The following is a 25,259-nucleotide window of genomic DNA, read 5'->3' on the forward strand; positions in this document are numbered from 1 at the left end:
TTGTTACCAACTAATAAATTGTTATTAAAAATATGACATGTATGATGTTCTTGGGTTGGTGCTCTCCTTGGGTTCGATATCACGTTTTTCATCCTTGCAAAGATTTCGAAAAGTTCTAAAAATGTAAAAGGGAAGTATCTCCCTTGGAATACTTATAAAATAAGGCAACTTTGGTGAAATCTCCGAAAATTTTGATGGAAAAGTCATTGCATGAGCCACAATTGAGCATTTCCAAAAAAGCATGGGTTTTACCATTTATTATTCTTTGAGTGGCTACTGTGTGATCAAAAGCATGAATTTTTCAACAGAAATGTTATTTTTAGAAAATCTAATGTAGTTTGTGAAATAAAGGTCAGATTTCTAATTTAATGACGCTAAAGTTGAGAAATTATGATTTTATGTAACAAAAATCTGACTTTAGACTAAAATCACAAAAATGTTAATATCTCAGGAAAGAGACAAGATAGAAACCTCGTTCTGGTTATTTTTTATTCAGTGAATCTACCATCACAATATTGACATTTAACAACCTGTACACACATCTCATCTTGTGGTTTATAGTGTATATTGAGAATGAATGTATTTATTAGCGTGAATGTATAGTGTGTATGTTTATGTGCAGATTTGAGCTTATATAAATCAATAAATCTGCCAATTGTTGGCCAACTTTTCAGTTGGGAGGGAATCAGGCGGTCTATGCTACTATAATCGTTTGGGTGTGCGCACTCACAAAAAACTTAGTGCTTAATAAGCAACCAACTAAACAATTGGATGAATTTAAGGCTGTACCATGCTGTGAATCTAATAAACAATATTGCTGTTGGTGTCGAGAAATAATACTCAAAGATAAATTGAAAATTTATTCGATTAAAAAAAGTTAATCATCAGTATAAAATCATGTTTCAAGATTTCATTATTACAGTTTTAATTTTATATCAGTCAATGAATTAGATAATTTAGAAATTAATGAGCTAGTTTAATTTATTTGTACATGGTTGTTGGACATAATTTAAACAGAATCCTTTGTTTCCTATATCATTTGGCGCTTCAACATTATCTGTGTGGACCACAAGCCTAAACGGTTTCACTGTACCTAAAATTGACAGTATTATAAACAGCAAATACAACTTAAAAACTAAAAAAAAAGAAGAAAAAAGTGATTTAGCTTACTGTAAACTGTGGCCTGTGTTGTCGAAACTTCACTGTTGAAAGTACCACCGCAGATCCTGTCGACACAAACTGGCGGTGACGATGGCGACCGTCCTACATTCATAGCACACGGTATTATCACCCAATCGCCGGAGCAGGCAGTTGGCCCAAGACCACCAATCATTGATGTCGTTGGGTTCTGGCTCATTGTATTTCCACTCATGGTAAATGCATGTGTTCTATTGCCCACTATTAAAAAAATAAAAAATAAAAATTGAAGAAAAATAAAACAGTTAGAAAAAAAGGGATTATTGTTTACTCTTTTATTTTACTTCCTGTTACAAAGAATAGACTCAGAATTGAATTGGATTAGCCCTATTTGTCAAATTGTCTCAAATTGATGTCTATCTTTGTAGGGCTCATTGCAAGAATAAGCATTATCCTGTCTGCCATTCCAAGTTTGTACATCTGATTTTGTTTCAAATTTTGTAATTATTATTAAAATTAAAAAATCAGATTTATTAGCTATTTTTGGTAGTTGTTATTAGATATCTAACATGTAGTGAATTATGACACCATTTCAATTTGTACATCATAACGGAAATATTTATTTTCTTAAATAATCTATTTTTGTAACGTTTGTGAATTCTTAATTTATTTTAGCTTACTGTTATCTGCACATGCTGTATACTGAATTCCACAAAAATTTCTCTCGATTCTTACACAGGCGCTGTAATCTTGGTTTGACAATTGTAGACCTCCAGTAGGGTCAAAGTTAAAGGATTTTATCTGCCCGGAGACACCTGTGTAGTACTGAAGACACCCTTCCTCCGCTAAATGAACAAATAGTTATAAATATTTAATTAATGATACATGAAAAAATTAAATAATCGAAAAAGTAACAATCGTAAATGCTGCAATAGACCTCTGTAATTCGAACTGCAAGGAATTTGGCAGATTTTCATTTTCCAGTTTCTTGCGAATGTCGGTCCACTTGTAACGACAGTAAGCGTGACTGGGTTATTAACTCCAGTGCCTGCATCGATGTACACTGAAAATAATATGAAAATAAATATTTTATACGACAGCGTCAAATTTGAAACATACTGTGATTTCCGTTGTTCATTCCGCAAATCCCGGGTACAGGATTCCCACCGGAAACAATGAATTGATCGTTATTGCAGACATTATTGACAGGCTCAGGACCAGCTAAAGTAAACTGGTCAAAATCAATCCTGTATTTTACAAAAATGTCAATAAATTTGAAATTTATTTCTTTTTTGTTATGCAAATACCTGTATTGGCAGACATCCGGATGAGCCTTTTGTATCGTGAGTTGACACGAGCCTGTGCCGTCATAAGCAGTCGGATATCCAGGGTTTACGAAATAGGTACAGTTTTGACTAGTCGTCTGTCCGCACGTTGACATGACTTTTTAAAATAAAATAAAATTATGGTAATTTTACAAGAAATTTTTATTTCAATAGCATACATAAGCAGCAGACTCCAAAGGTCTTAGCACAAGGGCCGTTTGCTACTCCACCCCTAGCTGAACATTCTGCACTTGTCATACAGGTGCCGTTATCTCCAGTACTTGCTTGGCAGCCGTCATTACCAAATTGCACCACAGTAAATAGCGAAAGGACTGGAAAATTTAAAAAGTACTTTTGATTTTAAACCAAAAGTTTTTTTTTCGATTTTGCACTTACACCTTGAATCCTTTGTACTGGTTTTGAAATCAGAACTAGGGCCAGTTTTGAACTGTGTAGGTCTTTTTATTTTCCTTCTTTTTATTTTGACACCACTGCTAGATGTCCTAAACTGAGAGTCTCTCTGAAAATTATAAAACCACTGGATATTATTCTAAATATATTTTTTGTATACCTCATACACGCTTGGTGTATAGTGTATACAATTGCATGCGTGAAATGTTAATTAATAAAGCATAATACTTTTTTGAGTGAAAAAGTGAGGTAATGAATTCTCTAATTATTTAATTCCTTGTTTCTTTGTATCTTCACAACTTCGACGCCGATGGAAAAAAAAATGTTTCTTATAAAGCAAGAAACAGCACTATTTTAAAAATAGTTTAAACAAAATTCGTATAAAATAATCGCGAATAGGCAAACTAGAAAAAGAGAGAATAATGCATAAATTCGGGAAAGAAGACCGAAAACCCCTCTAAAAAAAGTTTAGTTAATTCCTCAGCAAACTCCTATTTTTTTAAATGAAGCATTAATAGTTTTATTTTAAACTAATCGGCAGTTGATCCCTCTCCCGAGTTGAGTTCTTCCGTGAGGATTTAAGTCCTGCCACTTCCCCACTGAAGATGGCGCAAAGCCGAAACGTGAGGACTTCAAGCCCGCCATAGAGTTGACAGGGCCAATAGAGTCCAAAAGATTTTCACCTACTCGCAGACCACCAAGCACATCAAACTTTAACAATGCGATTCAAATGATCTTACTTGAGATAATCTTGATGACAGGAACGACGATCCCTCCTGAGCAGCCGTTATCCAGGAAATGTAAGCCAGGATGAGAAATATTAGTGAAGTTTTGACTACAGCCTGTACAAGTCAAAATAAGAGAATAGGTCTTGTTTGTTTCGTTATTGTTTGTAATACCTTCATGTCCATTGTCGTGAATCAAAGTGAAATAATGCACAAGCCAGAATTGACGTGATGTATTTATACTGGGAAGTACAAAAGAAAGCTCTTTTGAAACAGCTCCCACTCCCATTGTCCAAAACCAGAACCTTGTCAAAAATTAATTAACTTTCTAGTGACAATTATATGACAGTATGTAATATATTTGAATGAATTTCGATGCAATCCAGTTTTCTTCAAAGCCCAATCGGCGCTGTCACGGGTTTTGACTTTGGCAAAGCGTGACGGCAGTAAATCAACTGTGCAAGTAGCATTTTCACGCCAAATTTACTTCGTCACTTTCTACTTAACATCCGGACTTACACGTGGATGACCAGGTTGGCGCGCCGAGGGTTAGGACCAAACTTTTTTTGTGTGATTCTACGCTCCAAAATATCCGACACGAATCCGTCACTTCCTGAATTTGGTGTCGCCAACAAATTTTGAAATTTACCGTTTTTTAATATTTCTATTTCGCCATTCTGCTTGCACAAATCAACTATGTTAATATATCATTTTACAGCATTTTTTTGTAGATTTCAATAAAAAATATAGTAAAAGCTATCAAAGTTTAATCAATAATTAAAAGTTCCAAAAATCAGATTTTTTCAAGTAAACTAGGTTGTTTTCTCTTAAAACTAATGTGAAATTTCGTTTTAGCTCCTCTAGAAACCCCTGAATATAAAATGATGCTTGAATTTAAATTTATCGATTTTAACCCCTAAAATTTTTCCGAATTTAAAGAAGTCATCGGAATATCTGATTAAAACGGATATAATTCACAATTGGCTAATAGGATTTTAGCTGTTGTGCTTATGTTAATTTACTGGAAAGAATGTAATTTATTAGCGTGAAAGGAAGGCGGTTTTTAACCTCACCCCGAGGAATGTTGAGTACTCTGAGGGAGTAAATGTAACTTCGTCAATATATCATTTTATAGCATTTTTTATGTAGATTGCAATAAAAATATAGTAAAAGCTATCGAAGTTTATGAGTAAACAAGAAAAAACCAAATATTTTTCCAGCAAACTCGGTCATAATGTTTTTACGTGAGACTAATACGAGATTTAGTTTAACACCCTAAATATAAATTCTAGTTTGAATTTAATTTTATTTAATTTTAAGATGTCTATATTGGAATATCTAATTGAAACAGCTGTAATTCAAAAACGTATAAAAGGATTTTAATGTCAAACAGACCGAGAAGAGAAACGTAGCTTTTTAACGACACATGTACCATAAAAATATATAAAAGATTTTTATAAGAAAATATACAAAATTGTAAAATTGTAAGTATATTACAATTAATTAAGGTTTTTAGTTGAGATAAAAAAGTCAGTGTCACGAGCGGGATTCGAACCCACGATCTTCTAGTTGCGGTTGAGATGGGAAGTTTGTGTGTCCGAGTGGATCGAAGTCAGGATAGCTCAAGTGGTAGAGTAGCGGCGTATCTAGCCGAAGGTCGTGGGTTCGAATCCCGCTCGTGACACTGACTTTTTTATCTCAACTAAAACCCTTAATTAATTCTAAGATATTAATTGGTCAAGCGGACCACGAAACTAGTGAAATTATAAGTATACTATAAATTTAATAAAATGAGCATAAATCGTTATTTATTGGTTAAAAATATTTTTTTATGTAATAATTTTATTGTTCGTTAACATAAAAACAAAAATGTTCTACGACGCAAAATATTATAATTTGGTGTGATTTACAAAGATAAATCAACAAAATACTGATTTTTTTGCATATTTTAACAAACTTTCTTTAAGTCAAGTAGGTCAGAAAATGGTCAAAACTTGGATTTGACATCATTGTCGTGATTCTAGCCTTACACAACCCTTAGATACCGATTTTCTAGGAAATGTAGTAAATAAATTTTTTGATGATAATTTCGATTCTGGGTGACTGACATTCTATACTGCAAGTTTTAACATCATTTTTCTCAAAATCTAGGAGACCGATTTTCATGGTTGATAATTCATTTTAAAGGAATTGTCAAGTGCATTTTACAACTATATCAAACATTAAAATCGGGCTATTATTTAGATTTTTAAAAAACGAGCTTAATTTTTGACAAATAATTTCCATATTTTGAGTATTTTCTTATAGAAATATTTTATATATTTTTATGGTACATACGCCGTTAAAAACCTACGTTCTTCTTCTTTCAAAAGGTCTGTTTCACATTAAAATCCTTTTAGCCGTTTTTTAATTATAGCCCTTTCAATTAGATATTCCGACAATGACTTCTTAAAAGTCGGAAAAAATTTAGGGGTAAAAAAATCGATAAATTTAAATTCAAGCAAAAATTTATATTTAGGGGTCTCTAGAGGAGCTAACACGAAATTTTATATAAATTTTAAGAGAAAACAATTTTTACGGCTTAATTTTCTTGAAAAAAATTTGATTTAAAAAAAATTTTTAGTTGTTGATAAACTTTGATAGCTTTTACTACATTTTTATTGCAATTTAGATAAAAAAAATGCTGTAAAATGATATATTCACATTGATGAGCAAGTAGAACGGCTAGTTCTCGGAAATCAGACCGATAAACCCAGCGTCACACAGGGGAGCGTTATTGGTCCCACCCTTTTATCATCTTTACTGTTGACCTTTCTGACACCCCAATATCATCATCACCACCTACAGGAACAATACCGCAATTTTGTTCTCTAACTCGAATCATATCCAAACTACCTCCAACACCCAAGAACACCGTGAGCTTATCAAAAAGGTGCGAAAGTTGTAGGACAAGACTGAATATAGAAAAATAATAGTCTTTCCCTCCACTGTACATCGACAGCAAAGATATACCGACTTTCATCCAAATCAAATACTTAGGGCTATACCTAGACAGCAAACTGACGTAGAATCGCCACACGAGACTTAAGAGACAACATACAACGACTTCTAGGACCAAAATTTGACTTGACATGGAAGACACGGCATGGAAACATACGAATTGGACATTAGAATTTTGGGACGAGTTCTCTTTACAGACCAGGGTTTTATTTTTTTTATTATTATTAATCTTTCCACCTTACCAATCCTTCAACCACGGTTTTTTCCTTTCCTCCATCAATTTCTTCATTTTTAACAAAGTAATTAAAAAAGAAATTACACCACTAAAAAGGTAGTACGTTTTCACAAATTTCCTGATCTTTAGGTTTGGAAATAGTATTTTAGAATCGCCGTAGTAATTTTTTCAACTTTGAAAAAATTTTTTTTTTCAAAGTTCTTGTTACTAAAACGCTTATTTCACAAAGGTTTACTAGTATTGTTAACATCTTATTGGAAATTTAATGTAGTTTTCAATTGTAAACAGATTTGTCCAAAACCGTTTAGTTTTGAAGCAAGGTCGTGAAATCTAAAAAAAAACAGGAAACGTGGAATAACTCCGAAACTGTTGAGATTCGGACCACAGTTAATTAAAACTTTTTTGTTCTATTTTAAAATTTAAATTTGAAAAAGTTACTATGGTGATCTAAACTACTATTTCCAAACCTAGAAACCAGAAAATTTCAGAAAACGTACTCCATTTAATATCCTTTTTAGTGGTGTAATGCTTTTTAATTACTTTTTTCAAAGATGAAGAAATTAATGAAGTAAAGGTAAAAACAGTGGTTGACGGATTGGTAATGTGGAAAGATAAACAAAAGTGAAAAAAGATAATAAAATTTTGATTAAATGACTGAAAACGTATTGAATCTTAAAACTCTTTTTTTTTCGTGGAATAATAATAATACAATAATCCTTTAAGCGTTGCAGTCGTGTTGGTAAATAAGAATACAATTTGCACTATTTCGGTTTCAAACCCAACTTAAAAATCATTTAATACATTGATTCAAAATTTCCTTAAGTTTTTTAATCTTTCTACCTTACCAATCCGTCAACCACGGTTTTTACCTATCCTCCATCAATTTCTTTGTTTGAAAAAAAGTAATTTAAAAAAAAAGAAAATACACCACCAAAAAAGACATTAAATGGAGTACGTTTCTAAAATTTGCTGATCTGTAGGTTTGGAAAGTGTAATGCCATAGTAGAAATAATAATTGGAATTAGTAATTTAGAATTACTAATTAATTAATTAGAAGTTTTTCAACTTTGATAAAAATATTTTTCAAAGTTATGGCTACTAAAACGTTTATTCCACCAACGTTTACAAATTTAGCATTGATAACATCTTACTGGACATTTAACGTGATTTGCAATGATATCGACGGATTTGCCCTTTCCAAATTTTCTTTAAGTTTTTTATTTTTTATTATTATTAATCTTTCCACCATATCAATTCGTCAACCACGGTTTTTTACTTTTCTTCCATCAATTTCTTTATCTTTGAAAAAAATAATTAAAAAAGAAATTACACCACTAAAAAGGATATTAAATGGAGTACGTTTTCTGAAATTTACTGTCTCTAGGTTTGGAAATAGTAGTTTAGATCACCACAGTATTTTTTCAACTTTGAAAAAAAATTTTTTTTTTTTTTTGGAAGTTCTGTCTATTAAAACGCTTATCTCACCTATGCTTACAAGTTTGGTATTGATCACATTTTATTGGAAATTTAACGTAGTTTTCAATGGTATAACGGTTTTAGTTTTTTGGTTATTATTGTTTTTTTTAAGCAAGTTTGTGAAATACTAAATTTTATCAGCTTCTATTAAATATATAAATACTCAATTAATTACCCACAATTTTTTTCGAAATGAAAAATTTGTGTCACAGGCGGGATTCGAACCCACGACTTTCGGCTTAATACGCCGCTGCTCTACCACTTGAGCTACCACTTCGATTGCCCAGGCCACTTCTCATTTCGACTACCCGATTTTATTCTAATTATAAGCAAATCGACTTTCGGCTTTGTGTTCACACACAAAAAGTTAGTGAAATCTTGAAAAATCAGAAAAAGTGGAATAACTCCGAAACTGTTGAGATTCGGACCACAGTTAATTAGGACGTTTTTGTTCTATTGTAAATGTAAAATATACTGGCAAAGTTTGTAACACGAGTAGCCGAACACTCTGGATTCATCAAATTATATATTATAACCAAGAATTGCAGACTGTAATAAAATATTGGGAAAAAACAGTTCAAGGAGAGTAGGATGAGATCTAATAATTTATTGGCAAAATTTGTAACACGAGTAGCCGAACACTGTATAATTATCGATTAACGGTCACTAATCACCACACACTCTGTATATATTTCAATTAATTAAAGTTTTTTGTTGAGATAAAAGTTAATTAATTGAAAGATATTAATTGGCCAAGCGGACCACGAAAACTAGTGAACTCTATATATAACTATTCGTAAATCGTGAGATGCGATCTGGTGTGATGTAGGTTTCAGAAAAACATTTTCTTTATCGTGCCAACGTTTCGATACACTGAATAATAAAGAAAAATTCACTTTTTCCACATCCTACATGTATTAGAAATGATAAATGATGGAGTGAGTGTGGTGTTCAATACTTTTTAAAAGGATAGTTCCTACTCACAGTAAGTTTTTTTTATGTAATTCATTATTTAAAATGGTTTTTTGGCATTTATTTTGTAAGAGAGTTGAGCAATTCTTAACATTTAATTTAGCAAGAACGAATTTAGGGGTTAGGTTTAATTTCAAACATTGGGAATTGAACCAGATTGATTTGTTAATCTTTGAGCATGAAAGTCTCAATTTATAATAAAGATTTAAAAGCACTTGTTTATTAACAGATTTTAAGTAATTGGATGTGATGTTATTGATTACGTTATAATCCATTACTGCTTTGATTAGCAAATTAATAGAAATGATAAATGATGGAGTGAGTGTGGTGTTCAATACTGTGAGTAGGAACTATCCTTTTAAAAAGTATCCTACATGTATTTGTTAAATTTAAACTATGTTTGTAAATCCCAGGCCCTGAAGATGATCCCAATAAAGATCGAAACGTTGGCACGATAAAGAAAATGTTTTTCTAAACCTACTTCACACCCGCATCTCACGATTTCCGAGCGAGCGACCGCATCGCTGGAATCTAAAGTGCTTAAATTTCGGCAGTGCGTTCTTATAATGACATGGATAGCCGCTAAGATTTTTTGAAATTCCATTTCTAAGGGGATCATATGAACAATTTTTTCACGTATAAACATAAGTGAACTGAAGAAGAGAATTGAGAAACGAGACATTTTATTACAAAGCCATAGCTGCATCCCATTAGAAAGGTGCATTAAAACATCCCGAGTAAAAGCTAGTAATATCATAGAGAGACCCTCAGGAGAAAGGTACCCACCATGCTGTTCGGTTCCTCAGGTAGCATTCCACAGTGGGTCACTGATGTTCTGGGATGGCATTTCCTTGGATCAAATTGGTTGTTGGTTGTCTGAGGAAGATCTCTAACTTCATAGATATGCTTACAAGACGTAATCGAAGGGCATGTAGTGCCATTTGCTCCCTGCAGCGATGAGTGATTCTTCCTAATGCAGGATAGTGGTTTGGAAATAGTAGTTTATAATCGCAATAGTATTTTTTTTTTAAATGTCTTATTTTTCCGAACAAACTTTCTTTTGGTACGTAAAATAAACCTAAATATATTAAAATTAAATGGTGATGGGTAAATTTTATTATGTGTATTGTACAGAGTATTTTAAACTGGTAAGCTTTTGCTACGTGTTGGGAAATATAAATGGTGTTCATAGAAAGAGGTATAAAACCGAGAAAGTGTAACCTAAAATATTTATTGTATAGTGAAAACTATTAGGAACCTCTTACGCAAGTGTTAAGGAAGTAGTTTTTTGTTATATTTTGTGTACATATAAACAATTAGCATCGTTGAGGAGAAACAATGAAAGAAAGCGGTTCGGAGATTGCTTTCCCGTCCATTGTCGACAGGGTCACAAAACCGTGAAAAAGTCAGACTTGTCAGTTGGTGTATTAATTTTTGGTAGGAAACGTTTCAATTTTCCTCTTCCTTCTTCACGGCCGTTTCTTGACAATTGGCCGTGTAACGTATTGTGGATTATCGTTTGAAAGCGGCGTGCGGATCTGGACAATAATGGGTATCAATTGGCCCAGTTGGCGGTCGACGTCGTCCGGGAACGCAGCTGGATAAAATGTGGTGGATTTGGGCACTCGTCGCATCCTACATAGCATTCTCGACTTCCACCACTTTTCTGGAATTTCAGGATATCGAAAACGGTACAGAAGATGCATTTTCAAATCGAGAAAATTAAACACATTAAATGTTTATATATTCGTATGAACCATTGTCCGATTCTCAACCCTTCAAGCAGAAATTGAGCTTTTTTTCCCAACTATCAACGGTTTTCGTCATAAATCTAATCTTAGCTTCTCAAGTATTCACTTTTGGGTAAATAAAAAAAAAATTGAAAAGAGCATTAAATTTCCTTTAAGAAAAATTCAACGTAATTTGGTTGTGTAACGTGTTTATTGTCTATTTTATGTGTCTTGTTTGATTTTTATGTTGATTTTTTGTTTTGCTTTTTTTATTAGGTGTGGACTGTTTTACAATTATTATATTTTTTTTTTTGGTGTGTGTTTAGTGTAAATTTTGTCCAATTTTTTCTGCTTTGGTTGTTCGCTATGTTTATTGTCTCCGTGTTTTATTTCATTTTGTACTTTTTTATTAAGTTTAATTTGGGAAATAAATTTTGCCCGGGGACAAAAAGTCGAATTAATAACATTAACCCCATTCCTCCTTTAAAACGTCATCAATGGTTTCCCATTTGGCATAAAATTTCTCCTTTTTGGTTTGAAGTTATTAAAGAAAACGGCCGCTAGAAAGCTCGTTAAACAAAATTCTTATAAAATTTGCCGAGCTCTACCGTGAATTTTTCCGACGAGATCGCAAATTTTAAACAACTAATTAATTAGTTAAATTTTCTTTAAGAAAGCACCGGTCTATAATTTTCATATTAATTATTGGTAAAAAACAAACGCTAAATCTTTTAAAAAGTGCTAAATTTCAAATTCAAAAAATTCATGGTAGAACTTGGCAAATTTCAACTTCTATTAAGCTTTTTTTATGTAAACCCTTTTCTTCAATTACATCTAACCAAACTGCAGAAATTTTATGCTAAATTGGAAAAAAGTGGTAACGATGTGAAAAAGGGAAAATGAGGTCCTGGGCCAAATTTTTCCCCAACTTAATAAAAAAGATCAAAAAAGAAAGAAAAATGAAACAAAACACATGAAAAGAGACAATGAACATAATGAACATCTAAAGCAGAAAAATTGAGCAAAATCTGTACACTGAACCAAACAAATAAAAAAAAGTTGTAAAAACCATCATCTAACCAAACTGCAGAAATTTTATGCTAAATTGGAAAAAAGTGGTGACGATGTGAAAAAGGGAAAATGAGGTCCTGGGCCAAATTTTTCCCCAACTTAATAAAAAAGATCAAAAAAGAAAGAAAAATGAAACAAAAGCAGAAAAATTGGGCAAAATCTCTACACTAAACCAAACAAATAAAAAAAAAGTTGTAAAAACCAACTTTAACCTAATAAAAAAGCTCAAAAAAAGAAAAATTCAAGTAATTTTTCTGCTTCAGTTGTTCACTATGTTTATTTTCTCTTTTTTATGTGTTTGGTTCCATTTTCACGTGCTTTTTTATTATTTATAGAGGTCATTACAACCCCTCAGGGTGTCAGTGTTTTTGAAAAAAGCATTTGTAAATATCAGGTTTGAATGCAGGCCCGCTGGATTCGAAGTCAGGACATTCATCTTAGTGATGAGCACCGTGTCAGTGCCTTAACCTTCGTGGCCACTGACACCACCTAGGTCAGGCTTTACAATCAATTTTTCCGAGGTTGCAAATTTTAAATTTAGCAGTTTTCGAAAGATTTATTTTTTATTTTTAACTGAAAATTAAAAGAAATTTTGCTAGGAAATCATGCTCTTTGCAATGAATTTTTTATTTTCCCAAAAATCAGGAGCTACGAGATTTATGACTAAAACCGTAGATGGTTGGGAAAAAAGTTGAACATCTGCAAAAGCGTTGAGAATTGAACCATGGTGCATGCATATTTTTTTGTCACTATGGAGGTGTGAAATTCACTGGCTAAGTTTGAGATGTGAGTATCCTGACATCCTGTATGTTTTATCTACAGAAAACAGTACTCAACATTTTTATAAACACAAGAAAACAAGAAGTTTTATTTTTAAATTAATTGTGTAATTATATAATTGATTTTTAAAGCAACTCATAACTGTAAGGGTCCTTGGTTTGAATCTCAGTGGCTTTACAAATGGTTTTTCTTACAGAAACACCAGAACCCAGAGTTGTAGTTTTGCCATTTGTTTTCTATCAGGTTTGAGGTTAAAGTATTGTAAATTACTATAATAATTAAACTGCTAAAATAAATTTAAAAAAATTAAATTAAAAATTTCCATCATATGGAGAAAATTTATTTATACTTTTACCCACCTGTTTTAAATAGGAAGTGTCCCCAGTTGTACAGACAAGAACGGAACAATACGAGCACTGGGCGAAAGCTGGCAACTGGAAGGCGAATGCGTATCATCACGCTGTCTAACCGTCAGCGCGACGAAAAGCCTCATTATGCATTACAAGTAATCATTTTTGCATAATTTTTACCCAAAACGTTGACTGAATTTTCTCCTTTTCTAGATGCCCTTCGGTGACAGCACAACCTGCAAACGGCTGTGAAGTGGTTCAAAATGTAAACCTTCCTCATCCGAATTGTTGTCCTGAATTAAAATGCTCATGAGGTTATGACAAAATCCCACCACCTTCTCAAAAAAATATTGTTTATTTATTGATGATTAATTAATAACAAATTTGTTTTTTTCCCCTAAAAGGTTTTAAAGATAAAATATTTATACATATACTTTTTTTAAAAATAAACTAATACTAACAAGGGATTGATATACTTATTATTAATGCCTACTGATAGCTGGTTTGTTGCAATAATCTTCAAATTAAAAATGACATAGAAGGCTTCTTTGCAAAGTGAGGCAATTATGTATTAATTAAATTATATTACTAGTATATTTTTCAAATTTATTCCAGATCTACGTTCAAATTTAATTACATAAAAAAGTGTAATAATTTCAAATGGTCTTTGAAAAAATCTGATTTTTTAAATTTAAAGTGCCAACTACAAAAATAATGGTTAAAAACAAAAAATAAACATGTATGTGTATATACATATTATTGCGTATACAAATGACACACGCACATACATTTTAGCATTTCTAAATCAGTAGGTTGGAGGAGAAAAAATATAACATAGAATACGATGGAAGTGTTTAACTTTTATTTTATATTACAACTTTCAGAAGGAAACATAATCTTATCAAGTAGAAAAGTCAATACCGTATTTCGGAGTAGAATATTCAACCAGTATCAGCATGTTCAGAAGATTCGGGAAGTTTAATAAAAGGTAAATCAGCTCCGCTCCACATAGAGTATAAGTGAGATGATTTTTGGCCGTGTGAAAGTTCCTGCCAAAAGTGACAAAGCCAAGTCAAAAAATGTTATTTTGAGTTGTTTTATTTTTTCACCTCAGAGCTTGTTGTAGTCGATTTGTGTAATGAATAACAAGAAGAGGTATCTGTTGATGAGCTGCTTTTCCTTGAAGTCAATGATGTCCCGTCTGTTTCTTCTCCGTCGCCACCCCACCTGCAAAAAATAAAAATAAAAATACTCGAAATATAACGTGTGAACCTATCGTACATTTACTCACCAACTCCCCCTTTGCATCATCCCTTTATGAAGATTGTCATGATTTTGCCCATCCGCTCTCGTCAGTATGACGCCTGGTAAATGTTGAGTGGTTGTATTTGCCGGGCGGCAAGAAAGAAGTGATATAACATCTTGTAAATCTTCTTGACTAGCTAAAGTTGTATGCCATACAGCATCTGCAGTGATCAAATAAAAATTTCAACTTTAATTATATTGTTATTCAGATATCGTGAGATGCGGTCGGGAGTGATGTAGGTTTCAGAAAAACATTTTCTTTATCGTGCCAACGTTTCGATCTTTTATTGAGATCATCTTCAGGGCCTGGGATTTACAAACAATGTTTACATTTAACAAATACATTTAGGATGTGGATAAGTGAATTTATACAACCTACATCACTCCCGACCGCATCTCACGATATCTGAATAACTATAGATTAACGGTCACTAATCTCTACACATTTAATTATATTTTCGACTATATAAATTTCGCATGTGCTATAATTTTATTTAAAAAATCAGGGATATGGTGAATGTGAAAGAAAGAAAAATGATTGGTTTCTTCATCAAGCCTCAGGACTGTTCACCAGGTTAAAATCGCAATGTAGAAGCCCTCTACTCAACTAACCTCATAAATTCATAATGGTTGAAGCTATAATTGTTAATATGGTGAAAATATTAGAGTCTTGATGAAGGGGATATTCCATGAAAGTTGGTGAAAGAACTGATTTTTTTCTTTCTTTCAAATTATAAGATTGATGAACAATATTTTTTATGTACAGTTACTGTTGGTTTTTTAAATATACAAATATTTATACACAATTAGTTTTATTTTTTATGAACAATTCCTGAATTTCATGTACAATTATTGGTTGTTTTTTTCAAACAGATTTTTTAAATATCTTTTAATGTAGAATGACTATTATTTAAGAATTACTGTTTTAATTTCTCACGTACAATTATTCTTTTTTTTTTTTTTTTAATTTTTTTTCATGTAGAATAACTATATTTTAAGAATTAGTTTTAATTTTTTATGGACAATTGTTCTTTTTTTAAATATATTTTTAATGTAGGATAACTATTTTTTTAAGAATTAGTTTTAATTTTTTATGTACAATTATTAGTTTTTTTTAAATGCAGAATAACTATTTTTTTAAGAATTGCTGTTTTATTTTCTTATGTACAATTATTAGTTGTTTTTTTAATAGATTTTTTAAATATTTTTTTAATGTGGAATAACTATTTTTTAAGAATTAGGTTTAATTTTTTATGGACAATTGTTCTTTTTTTAAATAGATTTTTAATGCAGAATAACTATTTTTAGTTTAGAGAGAAAACTAAAAGAATTAGGTTTAATTTTTTTATGTACAATTATTAGTTTTTTTTAAAATAGATTTTTTAAATATATATTTTTTAAATGTAGAAAACTATTTTTTAAGAATTACTACTTTATTTTCTTATGTACAATTAATAGTTGTTTTTTTTTTAAATTTAAATGCAGAATCAGAATTACGAGACCTCCTAGGAGGCCTCTCCCTGAAGGATCAGGGGAGTCACCCACCTTGGTGCCTGAGCGACTCCGAGGTTTGGCTCTGATCGGGCGCCATTGACTTCTTGGGTCATTTCTGCGCCCTTCCGTTCCCTAAAACTAGTCGTTCTCACACTCACTCACACGATAAATACATACATACTCGTATATACAAACCCAATCACACATCCATATCCTCTGAATAGAATCTGGGTCGGAGGGAACTCGATATTCCGCCCCGACCTGGCTTGGCAGAGCAGTGGTGGAGCCTTGAGATGATATGCTCCTCCTCCTCCCAGCATTCTAACATAAACCTAACCTAAACTTTAACCTATGAAATAAATGCGCCACCATATACAACCCATTATCCCAATATCTCTCAAAAGCCTACAAAGCTTTTCTTTAAACTCGCTGCCATGCTCGAGCATTTAATGTGGAATAACTATTTTTTAAGGAATTGTTTATTGTCAGATGTACAATTATTACTTTTTATTTAAATTTTTAAAATATTTTGTTAATGTAGAATGACAATTTTTTACGAATTACTTTATTTTATGTACTATTACTGTTAGTTTTTTAATAGACAATTACTTTTATTTTTTCAAGGTACAAAATTTTATTTTTTAAATATAGAATTACTGGTTTGTTGTGTATAATTACTGGTTTTTTATTTATTTATATTTTTATGTAGAATTACTGCTTTTTTTTTTACAATTACTGTTTTTTAATGTAGAATTACTGGTTTGTTATGTACAATTACGGTTTTTTTTAAAATTATTTACATTTTTTTATGTAGAATTACTGCTTTTCTATACAATTTTTTTTAATGATGTAGAATTACTGATTTGTTATGTATAATTCCTGTTTTTTTATTTATTTGTATTTTTTATGTAGAATTATTGCTTTTTTATACAATTACTGTTTTTTAATGCAGAATTACTGGTTTGTTATGTACAATTACGGTTTTTTTAAAAAATTATTTACATTTTTTTATGTAGAATTACTGCTTTTCTATTCAATTTTTTTTTAATGATGTAGAATTACTGATTTGTTATGTATAATTCCTGTTTTTTTATTTATTTGTATTTTTTATGTAGAATTACTGCTTTTTTTTATACAATTACTGTTTTTTAATGCAGAATTACTGGTTTGTTATGTACAATTACTGTTTTGTGTGCCCCGTATAGGGACCGAAATGGAATACCGCCGGATTATAGGAGAATGCTCGAGCATGGCAGCGAGTTTAAAGAAAAACTTTTTAGGTTTTTAAGAGATATTGGGATAATGGGTTGTAAATAGTATTTATTTCATAGATTAAAGTTTAGATTTAGTATATGTTAGAATAGGAGTATGCTGGGCAGCGGTGCAACATATTATTTCAAGGCTCCACCGCTGCTCCGCTAAGCCGGGTCGGATACCATCCAGATTCTAGACAGAGGATATGCATGTGTGATTGGGTTTGTATATAGGAGTATGAGTGAGTGTGAGAATGACTAGTTTTAAGGGCGCCGAAATGACCAAAGAGGTCGATGGCGCCCGACTAGAGCCCAACCTCGGAGTCGCTCAGGCACCAAGGTGGGTGACTCCCCCTGATCTATCAGGGAGAGGCCAGAGGCCTCGTATCTAGGATCTAGGTGGTCTCGTAACTTTATTTCTATTTGTACTGTTTTGTTATCTACACAATTACGTTTTTTAAAATTTATTTACATTTTTTATGTAGAATTACTGCTTTTCTATACAAGTATAGAATTACTTGTTTTTTTTTTTTTTAAATGTAGAATTACTTGTTTATTATGTACAATTACTGCTTTTTATTTATTTACATTTTTAATGATGTAGAATTACTGGTTTGTTATGTACAATTACGCTTTATTTTTTATTTACATTTTTTATGTAGAATTAATGCTTGTTGTTTTATTGTGTAGAACTAGTTTTTTTTAATACAATTACTTTTTTTAATGTAATATGAATTTTCGTTTTTTAAGGTACATAATTACTGGGTTTTTTATGTACAATTTTTAAAAAATACAATTACTGTTTTTTTTAATATTTATTATGTAGAATTACTGGTTTGTTATGTACAATTACTAGTTTGTTATGAATTAGTTTTTTTTTTTTTTTAATGCACAAATACTTTTCTTTTTTTCAAGTTACAAAATTACTTCTTTTTTAAAATGTAGATTAGTTTTTTTTTTTTTAATGTACAATTATTACGTCAAGATAATTCCGATAATCATACTTTAAGCCAGCTTACAAGCAGAATTGTTTTTAAACAGGATGAAAAATATAAGTCAGTGGGAAAGATGCGCAAAAAAAATCTGTTCAATGCACAGAGTGCTCATGATGACTACTAGCTGTTTGTTGGCCCATAAGTAATATCAAACAAAGTGTGTTTATAATTCTTGACATTCAAGTTCTTATCTTCATAAGACAAGTTGGCTATTTAACCAAATGCATAACTTGATAAAAAAAATATAAGAAGAGATATTTGTAGTAATGATCTTTTCAACATTTGTATTTTTTGAAAACATGTTTTTAAGTCAGTTAAAATCATGGAAATAATAATTTTTGAACATAACATGTCCAACCTGGTGTTGTTGATCTACTCTTCTCTCCACTTGCAGGTAATGCAAGTTTCCATGGTATAGACCACCTTCTTAATGTAGGATCTGGTGGAGCCTTATCTCTGCCTGCTGCAGCAGCTTCCGACCAACGCCTTTGAGGAACTGGAACCTTCAGAATTTATTTAAACACAGCACTTAAAGATTCATACGTCATATTGTACTCACAATCGGATTTCCAATAATTGGAAAACACCTAGCGACAGCCTCTGCCTCACGACTGGAATGAGGAGGGATGCAGGAGCAGCCCGACATTGTCGAGACCCATTCACAACAAGCTGAACTGAATTGGTATTGTAGATTGAGCAGTCGGATCAACCCACTGCAAACAACACCTTGATTTATTTCAGCCTGGTCCTGATCTATCTCTGGAGCCAGATGGGCTTCTTGGAGCGATGCGACAGTCTGATTTCTCACAATTGACACTGCCGAATTCGTCGCAAATGACAACCTGTCCCACATCGCTTTACACCGGTTGAGTCGACTCTTACAACCACAGTTGGAAGTCGAATTGAGAGAATTTATTGCACTGAGACTTCCTGTCAATTCGCTACCAGATACACACAGCATTTGAAGCACCTTTAAAACCATCATTGTACATTTAATTCAAAAAATGTTAAATCAACTAAAATATCAAGATATTTATCGGTAAAATACCTTGAGAAATGTAAGCCAATTTGCCATGCAATCTGTAACTTCTTTTGAAGAGAATCGCATTCCTGCAACTCCATCCCTTACATCTGACAACTCCTGGTTTTCTGACATGCTCAGCAATCTTAATAAAATGAATTAATTTATAGGATATAAAATACTTGTTGAAACAACTTATATAACAAAACCTGTCAATAAAGGTAAAATTAATGCAGAGAGAGGAATGATTTTTTTATTGCTTCAATCCTCTCAAAGAACCGCCAGACACGAGTAAGAAAACATGCTCTTTCATTGTAAAAATTTCTATTCTAATTCCAAGGAGATTCTTCTGTTTTGAGATGTTAAGGTCACCCATGTATATATGTACTGCTTTTAAGAAAATTAGCAAAATCTCAATACAAACTGAATTAGCGTACTTTGGATACTTTTACTCTAAACGCTGAATAAAATTCTATTGCAGTATTTAAAATCAATTAAGTGATAATTCGGTTGTACATTCTATCAAAGTGAGTAAGGCAAAGCCTCGGTGAAAAACTGGATAAGTCAAAAAATCCAACTATTCAACATTGTGATTTTAAAGTGTACACCTTTTGTACAAATTCATTTTTGTAGTAACTTTTTTTATTGCACACATTTCATAAAATTCAATGTAGTATATTTTATGAATATTTTGTATAAATATGTAGTTTATTTTATTTTATGAGGGTTCGCAATAGCTGAGGTGATATCAACCCTTGGGGTATCGGTGTTTTTGGAGGAAAAAAGCCAATTTGTAAGTATGCCAGGTTTGAATGCAGGGCCTGGATTTGAACCCGGGACCTTTAGCTTACAGTGATGAGCACTATGTTGCCTTAACCATTGCGGCCATCAACATTCAATATAGTCCTAGTAAATTTAGATTCTTTAATTTATTTAATTATATCTTGACTTTTTAGCCATATTTTATCTAGTTTTTAATACTTCATTCAACTGAGTTGCCAGGTTGACTCTCAACTAGTTACTTCCGAGTGAAGGCTTTCTTGGCTCATTTCACACCAGGCAACTAGTGGAATCAACTTTTCACATCAGGAGTTCAGTATGATGTTAGAACCCAAGAAAGTAGCACGTCTTGTGCTTGTTCTTTTGTAAAAAAAAAAAAAAAAAGTGCTTGTTCTTTTGAAAAAAAAAAAAAATAAAAAAAATAAGAAAACGACCCCTCCAAGCTTCATTTTTTAAAAATTTTATCCCAATATTCTTTACATCTCATGTTCTATATTGCAGGATTAATTTGAATCTCTTCAATAAACTGTTCCACAATGAAATTTGAAATAGGGATGCTTTCCATAATGAATTCAGTTAAACCAACTAAGCAATTGGTGTGAAGGACAAATATCGTTGTCTTTTGAGATGAGTCAATCTGCGGGAGAACATTAGTAGCACTTGTGCCTGCCGGCGAATTCCTTTCTACTCGATGCCTCTCCACTAGTAGAGTCGTCTAGAGAAGTTCTACTCAATAAGCCTTCCAACAACTATTTTAAAGCTCACCTATAAATTATGGACAATTTAGACTCCTTATCAAGTAAATCGTGGTGGAGTAAGATTAAATGATTGTCTCTAGCCACCGTACTTTGGCTTGACCACTACTTTCTCTTCAGAGACTCCCCGGGGCTCTAACCGCTGTATACCATCGAGGGTAGAGTGAGGCAGGATTAACATGCAGTGTTCAACAATAAAAGAAGCGAATGGGATCACAGCTTCCAGAAGAACTTCCTCAACGTATGTGCAGTCAAAGATGCATTCTGTTTAATAATGAGTTTGATACGGGCATTCATTCCCCCCCATACCATAACTGTCATTGAAAATGTGATTCATGTATGGCACATGGAGTGAAGCATTCTCTGTCTTTCTCACACACGAACCGAGTTATCCGATTGTCACAAACCAAAACTCATCTGTGAAGATAACAGTCTTCCATTGTTCACGAGTCAGAGCAAGATGCTAATTTGCAAATTCCTTTCTATTCGATTTCTCTCCAGGAGTAGAGAACCTGATGCAAGACCTCTAGAGACTAGGCTGTTCTCACGAAGCCTTCTAATAACTGTTTTAGAGCTCAACCTTACATTACGTTCGGATTACTTGGAGATCGTGAGATGCGGTCTTGTGTGATGTAGGTCTAGAAAAACATTTTCTTTATCGTGCCAACGTTTTGATCTTTATTGAGTTCATCATCAGGGCCTGGTTTTTATAAACATTGTTTAAATTATACAAATACCTTAAATTACAAGATATGAAAATGAATTTATACAATGGTGTACACAAAATTTTTTAGGTTTAATCAAATATTTGTACTCGCTGCCATGAGTTTAAAGAAAAACTTTTTTGGTTTTTAAGAGATATTGGGATAATGGGTTGTATATAGTATTTATTTCATAGATTAAAGTTTAGATTTAGTATATGTTAGAATAGGAGTATGCTGGGCAGCGGGCAACATATTATTTCAAGGCTCCACCGCTGCTCCGCTAAGCCGGGTCGGATACCCTCCAGATTCTAGACAGAGGATATGCATGTGTGATTAGAACAACTAGAAAAACATTTTCTTTATCGTGCCAACGTTTTGATCTTTATTGAGTTCATCATCAGGGCCTGGTTTTTATAAACATTGTTTAAATTATACAAATACCTTAAATTACAAGATATGAAAATGAATTTATACAATGGTGTACACAAATTTTTTTAGGTTTAATCAAATATTTGTACTACTTGAACAAAAGGATCTTCAGTGAGGTCACAACAGAAACGACAATTCTTTAAGTTTTTGCTGAGCTTTCGACGATTATATCATCATCATCTTAAAACTTAAACAATTGTCGTTTCTGTTGTGACCTCGCTGAAGATCCTTTTGTTCAAGTAGTTCAACACGCAGGTCGATACATCGTCTCATCTTCAAACTATTTGTACTCACTCAAGTGTGTTTTCTGTGTAGATGTGTCATAGTTGTGTATCGTGTTGAGAGCGTTAGTGAGATATTAATGTTTATTTGTTTATATATAATTTATTACGTTCAGCCATACGCCTATCAACGAAGCCATTAAATGACAGTACCGTAGTGCGGTAAGAGCAATAAAACAATCGTCTCTACCTGTTGTACATCAAGACCCAGGATTAACAGAAAGCTGTGCCCGAAATTTGAATCAAATGGGACCACAGCTTCCAGAAGAACTTCCTCAATGTGCCGTTCTGTACGATAATCAGTTCGGTAGGTCACATTTCATACCATGCCATAGCTGACTCTTTTTTAAACTTGCAGCGAAGTACTCTCCATGTCTTCCTCACACACGAACCAGGTTATCCGATTGCCACAAACCAAACCAGCACTCATCTGAACCCAACGGAGACATCAAGAGACAAAGCTGTTCTCACGAAGCCTTTTGGTACTGTTTTAGAGCTCAACTTTATATTACATTGACGAGTTGACTACCTATCAAGGAAGCCGTTAAATGACAGTTCCAGAGTGCAGTAAGAGCAATAAAACCATCATCTCTAGATGTCGTACAATAAACTTCCAGCTCTAAACCGCTATAGAGCATGGATGGTTACGTGCAACACACCCAAGACAAAGCATCTGCCCAAGTGAGATCTTCTTGACTTAAAACCACACTTTTAAGAAAAAACATTTATTCAAGTTGGCTCTGCATGAAATTGTTCTTATTTTTCTTTATAGTTAATCTAAAGAGTGTTAAAAGGATTACAATTAATTAAGGTTTTCAGTTGAGATAAAAAAGTCAATGGCACGAGCGGGAACCCACGATCTTCGGCTTGATACGCCGATGCTCTACCACTTGAGCTATCGTGACCTCAAGCCGAAGATCGTGGGTTCGAATCCCGCTCGTGCCATTGACTTTTTTATCTTAACTGAAAACCTTAATTAATTGTAAGATATTAATTGGTCAAGCGGACCACGAAACTAGTGAAGTTAAAAGGATTACTTACACTTTATAAAGGTTATAAACTAGTTACTTTGGAAAATAAAGAAATAAATAGAAATGTCAGAAAATTTTTTGTATTTGAGTGTATTTCGGTTAGCAAATAGTCAGGTATAATTGGAATTTTGGTGTGACTTTTCAAGGTATCTTAAAAAGGCAGATTGCGTTTAATAAATGGTGTCGTTGTCGACTTTAAAAATTGTACAATGTGTCAGGGCTCAAAACATACTGGAATACGCATTTATTTTGTTGAAATTTGACTTATTCAGTTTAGCGTCGAGGAGAATTTCACATGGATCTTAAGAGGTCGACATAGGTGCAAAAAGCGTACCTTTCGTTGGGATGTGCGAAGCCTGTGGAATGAAGGTTGGAATGTGCCCTCTGTTTCGTCGCTATAAAGGACGGCGTACGGACTGAAGGAGGTTTTCCACGATTAACGACAGCCGATGGCGTTTTCTTCATGTTAGCCTTCGAATATGCACAAAATCGACATTTTCCGTCCGATTAACAGTTCTCATGATAAAACCTTTGCCGGATCACACGTTTCGGCCCCCGAGAGAACGTCCCTGGTGCGTAGTGGGTCTCACCCCGTGATGTCTTGGAACAGGCCCGTCGTTAAATACTCGCCGGCGAGTTCATCACAGAGACGTCCGCCGGTTCCGCGCATTTCGTTTCGAGTCGAATCCAACGGAAAACGGTTTAAACGTCCGACACGAATCCAACTCCGACTGTGCGCGAACGCAAAACGAAAAAAAAAAGTTCACTCCCTTTCTCCTTTTTGAAGAGAGGAAGGACGACGAACCTGCCCTCTAGCAACCTCCCCACCCTGAGAGCCCAGTGTTTCAAGGCAACCTTGGCTATAAATAATAATAATAATAAAATATACATAAACATAATAAAAATTTATACTTTATATTCACCAATTTATTAACTTTATTAACTCAACCCATTTACATTATTAATCATACTAATCTTTCAACAACAATGAAACATTTGACCCCCCTCCACAGAACATAAGATCGGTTAAAAAAATATATAATAAAAACATTATTATTATTTTCCCCAATGTTTGTTTCGAAGAGCACTTTTCAGCTTTCTTAAAATTATCGGAATTTATAATGAGATTTACGCTTTTTCCCAAATTCTTATACCTTTGAATGTTTGTCTGCTAGTATTTGAATGACAATCCTGTGTGCAAGATTGATCTTTTTCTGAAATTTTTGAGTCTGCGGAGCGGAAAAATGAAATAAAAGAAAATACAAATTGCGGGTTTATAAACTACAATGCCCAATTCGCAATTTAAATAAGGCAAGGTAGCTCCCTCCAAAAAAAGTGTTATTGTGTTTTTATTATTGTTAAATAGCACGTGTATTTATAGCATTTGAAGGGAAGAATAAAAGGATAACGATGAGCCAATACTCATGCTAAGACTGTTGCTAGTCTGACTCCATTGTTATTATTATTGGCCATACAAGCCTATAGGAAATGTTTAAATTATGATTTTTCCTTCTAGAAGGTGGGATAACAGGTCATCTCAAAAAAACCACAACTAGTATTTACCCACACGTTTCGGATTTATTTTAATCCTTCCTCAGGTGAGTTAACGCAATGGTTAAAACAGTGGTCGTCAGCCATTAATATTTTATAACAGTTTATTTTCAAAAAGAGCCAGTGTGGTACATATTCAGGCTCCGAACAAACGTTTTAATATTCGAACCCGTCGCTTAAATTGGTCCCAAATGTTCTCGATTGGGTTCAAATCTGGACTTCGAGCTGGGCACACCGAGCACTCAATTCCAACCTCATTTAGGTAGTCATCGCAACACGTGTTCTATGGGGCCATTATCCCACATTAGCAAGAATCTCTCAGCAATGTGGGGAGGGGGAATGGCACTACGTGTTCTTCCAATATGTCTTTAAGCATCTCTGTGAAGTTAGAGATTTTCGCACAACAACCAATTCGGGGCGTCCAAGGAAATGCCACTCCAGAACATCA

At 33.0% G+C, this 25,259-nt stretch overlaps 3 protein-coding genes across 4 annotated transcripts; 1 reads left to right on the forward strand and 2 right to left on the reverse strand.

Annotated features, from left to right (window-relative positions):
- Window positions 1-923: 923 nt before the first annotated feature.
- On the reverse strand, window positions 924-4,132 carry LOC106666516. Its single transcript, XM_014393813.2, has 10 exons — window positions 3,773-4,132; window positions 3,614-3,715; window positions 2,859-2,982; window positions 2,642-2,794; window positions 2,445-2,580; window positions 2,257-2,384; window positions 2,075-2,200; window positions 1,818-1,982; window positions 1,171-1,398; window positions 924-1,093 (listed from the first exon to the last, which is right to left on the reverse strand). Exons 1-10 carry the CDS (start codon window positions 3,782-3,784, stop codon window positions 972-974), a joined length of 1,296 nt encoding a protein of 431 aa, XP_014249299.1. The 5' UTR covers window positions 3,785-4,132; the 3' UTR covers window positions 924-971.
- A 6,461-nt stretch (window positions 4,133-10,593) lies between these two features.
- LOC106672058 lies at window positions 10,594-13,853 on the forward strand. Its single transcript, XM_014403206.2, has 3 exons — window positions 10,594-10,972; window positions 13,235-13,367; window positions 13,426-13,853. Exons 1-3 carry the CDS (start codon window positions 10,888-10,890, stop codon window positions 13,523-13,525), a joined length of 318 nt encoding a protein of 105 aa, XP_014258692.1. The 5' UTR covers window positions 10,594-10,887; the 3' UTR covers window positions 13,526-13,853.
- A 199-nt stretch (window positions 13,854-14,052) lies between these two features.
- LOC106671995 lies at window positions 14,053-24,081 on the reverse strand. Of its 2 annotated transcripts, XM_014403075.2 has the most exons (7): window positions 23,595-24,080; window positions 19,308-19,425; window positions 18,819-19,229; window positions 18,618-18,762; window positions 14,504-14,678; window positions 14,322-14,439; window positions 14,053-14,261 (listed from the first exon to the last, which is right to left on the reverse strand). In XM_014403075.2, the coding sequence occupies exons 1-7, from the start codon at window positions 23,723-23,725 to the stop codon at window positions 14,154-14,156; spliced, it is 1,206 nt and encodes a 401-aa protein (XP_014258561.1). In that variant the 5' UTR covers window positions 23,726-24,080; the 3' UTR covers window positions 14,053-14,153. The 2 variants fall into 2 exon arrangements, with proteins under 2 accessions (XP_014258561.1, XP_024080562.1); XM_024224794.1 differs by lacking the exon at window positions 14,053-14,261 and having other exon boundaries at window positions 14,348-14,439; window positions 14,494-14,678; window positions 23,595-24,081.
- Window positions 24,082-25,259: the final 1,178 nt, after the last annotated feature.

Source organism: Cimex lectularius, unplaced genomic scaffold, assembly GCF_000648675.2.
Source record: "Cimex lectularius strain Harlan isolate CLEC.00 unplaced genomic scaffold, Clec_2.1 scaffold22, whole genome shotgun sequence".
In the NCBI taxonomy this organism is placed as follows: Eukaryota; Metazoa; Arthropoda; class Insecta; order Hemiptera; family Cimicidae; genus Cimex; species Cimex lectularius.

What these genes read in the sequence shown, in the direction of transcription:
- LOC106666516 (XM_014393813.2), bottom strand. An exon ending in TACAGCATGTGCAGATAACA is followed by an intron (nt 1,399 to 1,817) that starts GTAAGCTAAAAT and finishes TTTTTTTAATAG; the next exon opens with TGGGCAATAGAACACATGCA. An exon ending in AACACAGGCCACAGTTTACA is followed by an intron (nt 1,094 to 1,170) that starts GTAAGCTAAATC and finishes TGTCAATTTTAG; the next exon opens with GTACAGTGAAACCGTTTAGG.
- LOC106672058 (XM_014403206.2), top strand. Translation starts at nt 10,888, where the DNA reads ATGTGGTGGATTTGGGCACTCGTCGCATCCTACATAGCATTCTCGACT. An exon ending in ATTTCAGGATATCGAAAACG is followed by an intron (nt 10,973 to 13,234) that starts GTACAGAAGATG and finishes TGTTTTAAATAG; the next exon opens with GAAGTGTCCCCAGTTGTACA. An exon ending in AGCCTCATTATGCATTACAA is followed by an intron (nt 13,368 to 13,425) that starts GTAATCATTTTT and finishes CTCCTTTTCTAG; the next exon opens with ATGCCCTTCGGTGACAGCAC.
- LOC106671995 (XM_014403075.2), bottom strand. Translation starts at nt 23,725, where the DNA reads ATGAAGAAAACGCCATCGGCTGTCGTTAATCGTGGAAAACCTCCTTCA. An exon ending in ATTGGCTTACATTTCTCAAG is followed by an intron (nt 19,230 to 19,307) that starts GTATTTTACCGA and finishes ATGGTTTTAAAG; the next exon opens with GTGCTTCAAATGCTGTGTGT. An exon ending in CAATTATTGGAAATCCGATT is followed by an intron (nt 18,763 to 18,818) that starts GTGAGTACAATA and finishes TAAATTCTGAAG; the next exon opens with GTTCCAGTTCCTCAAAGGCG.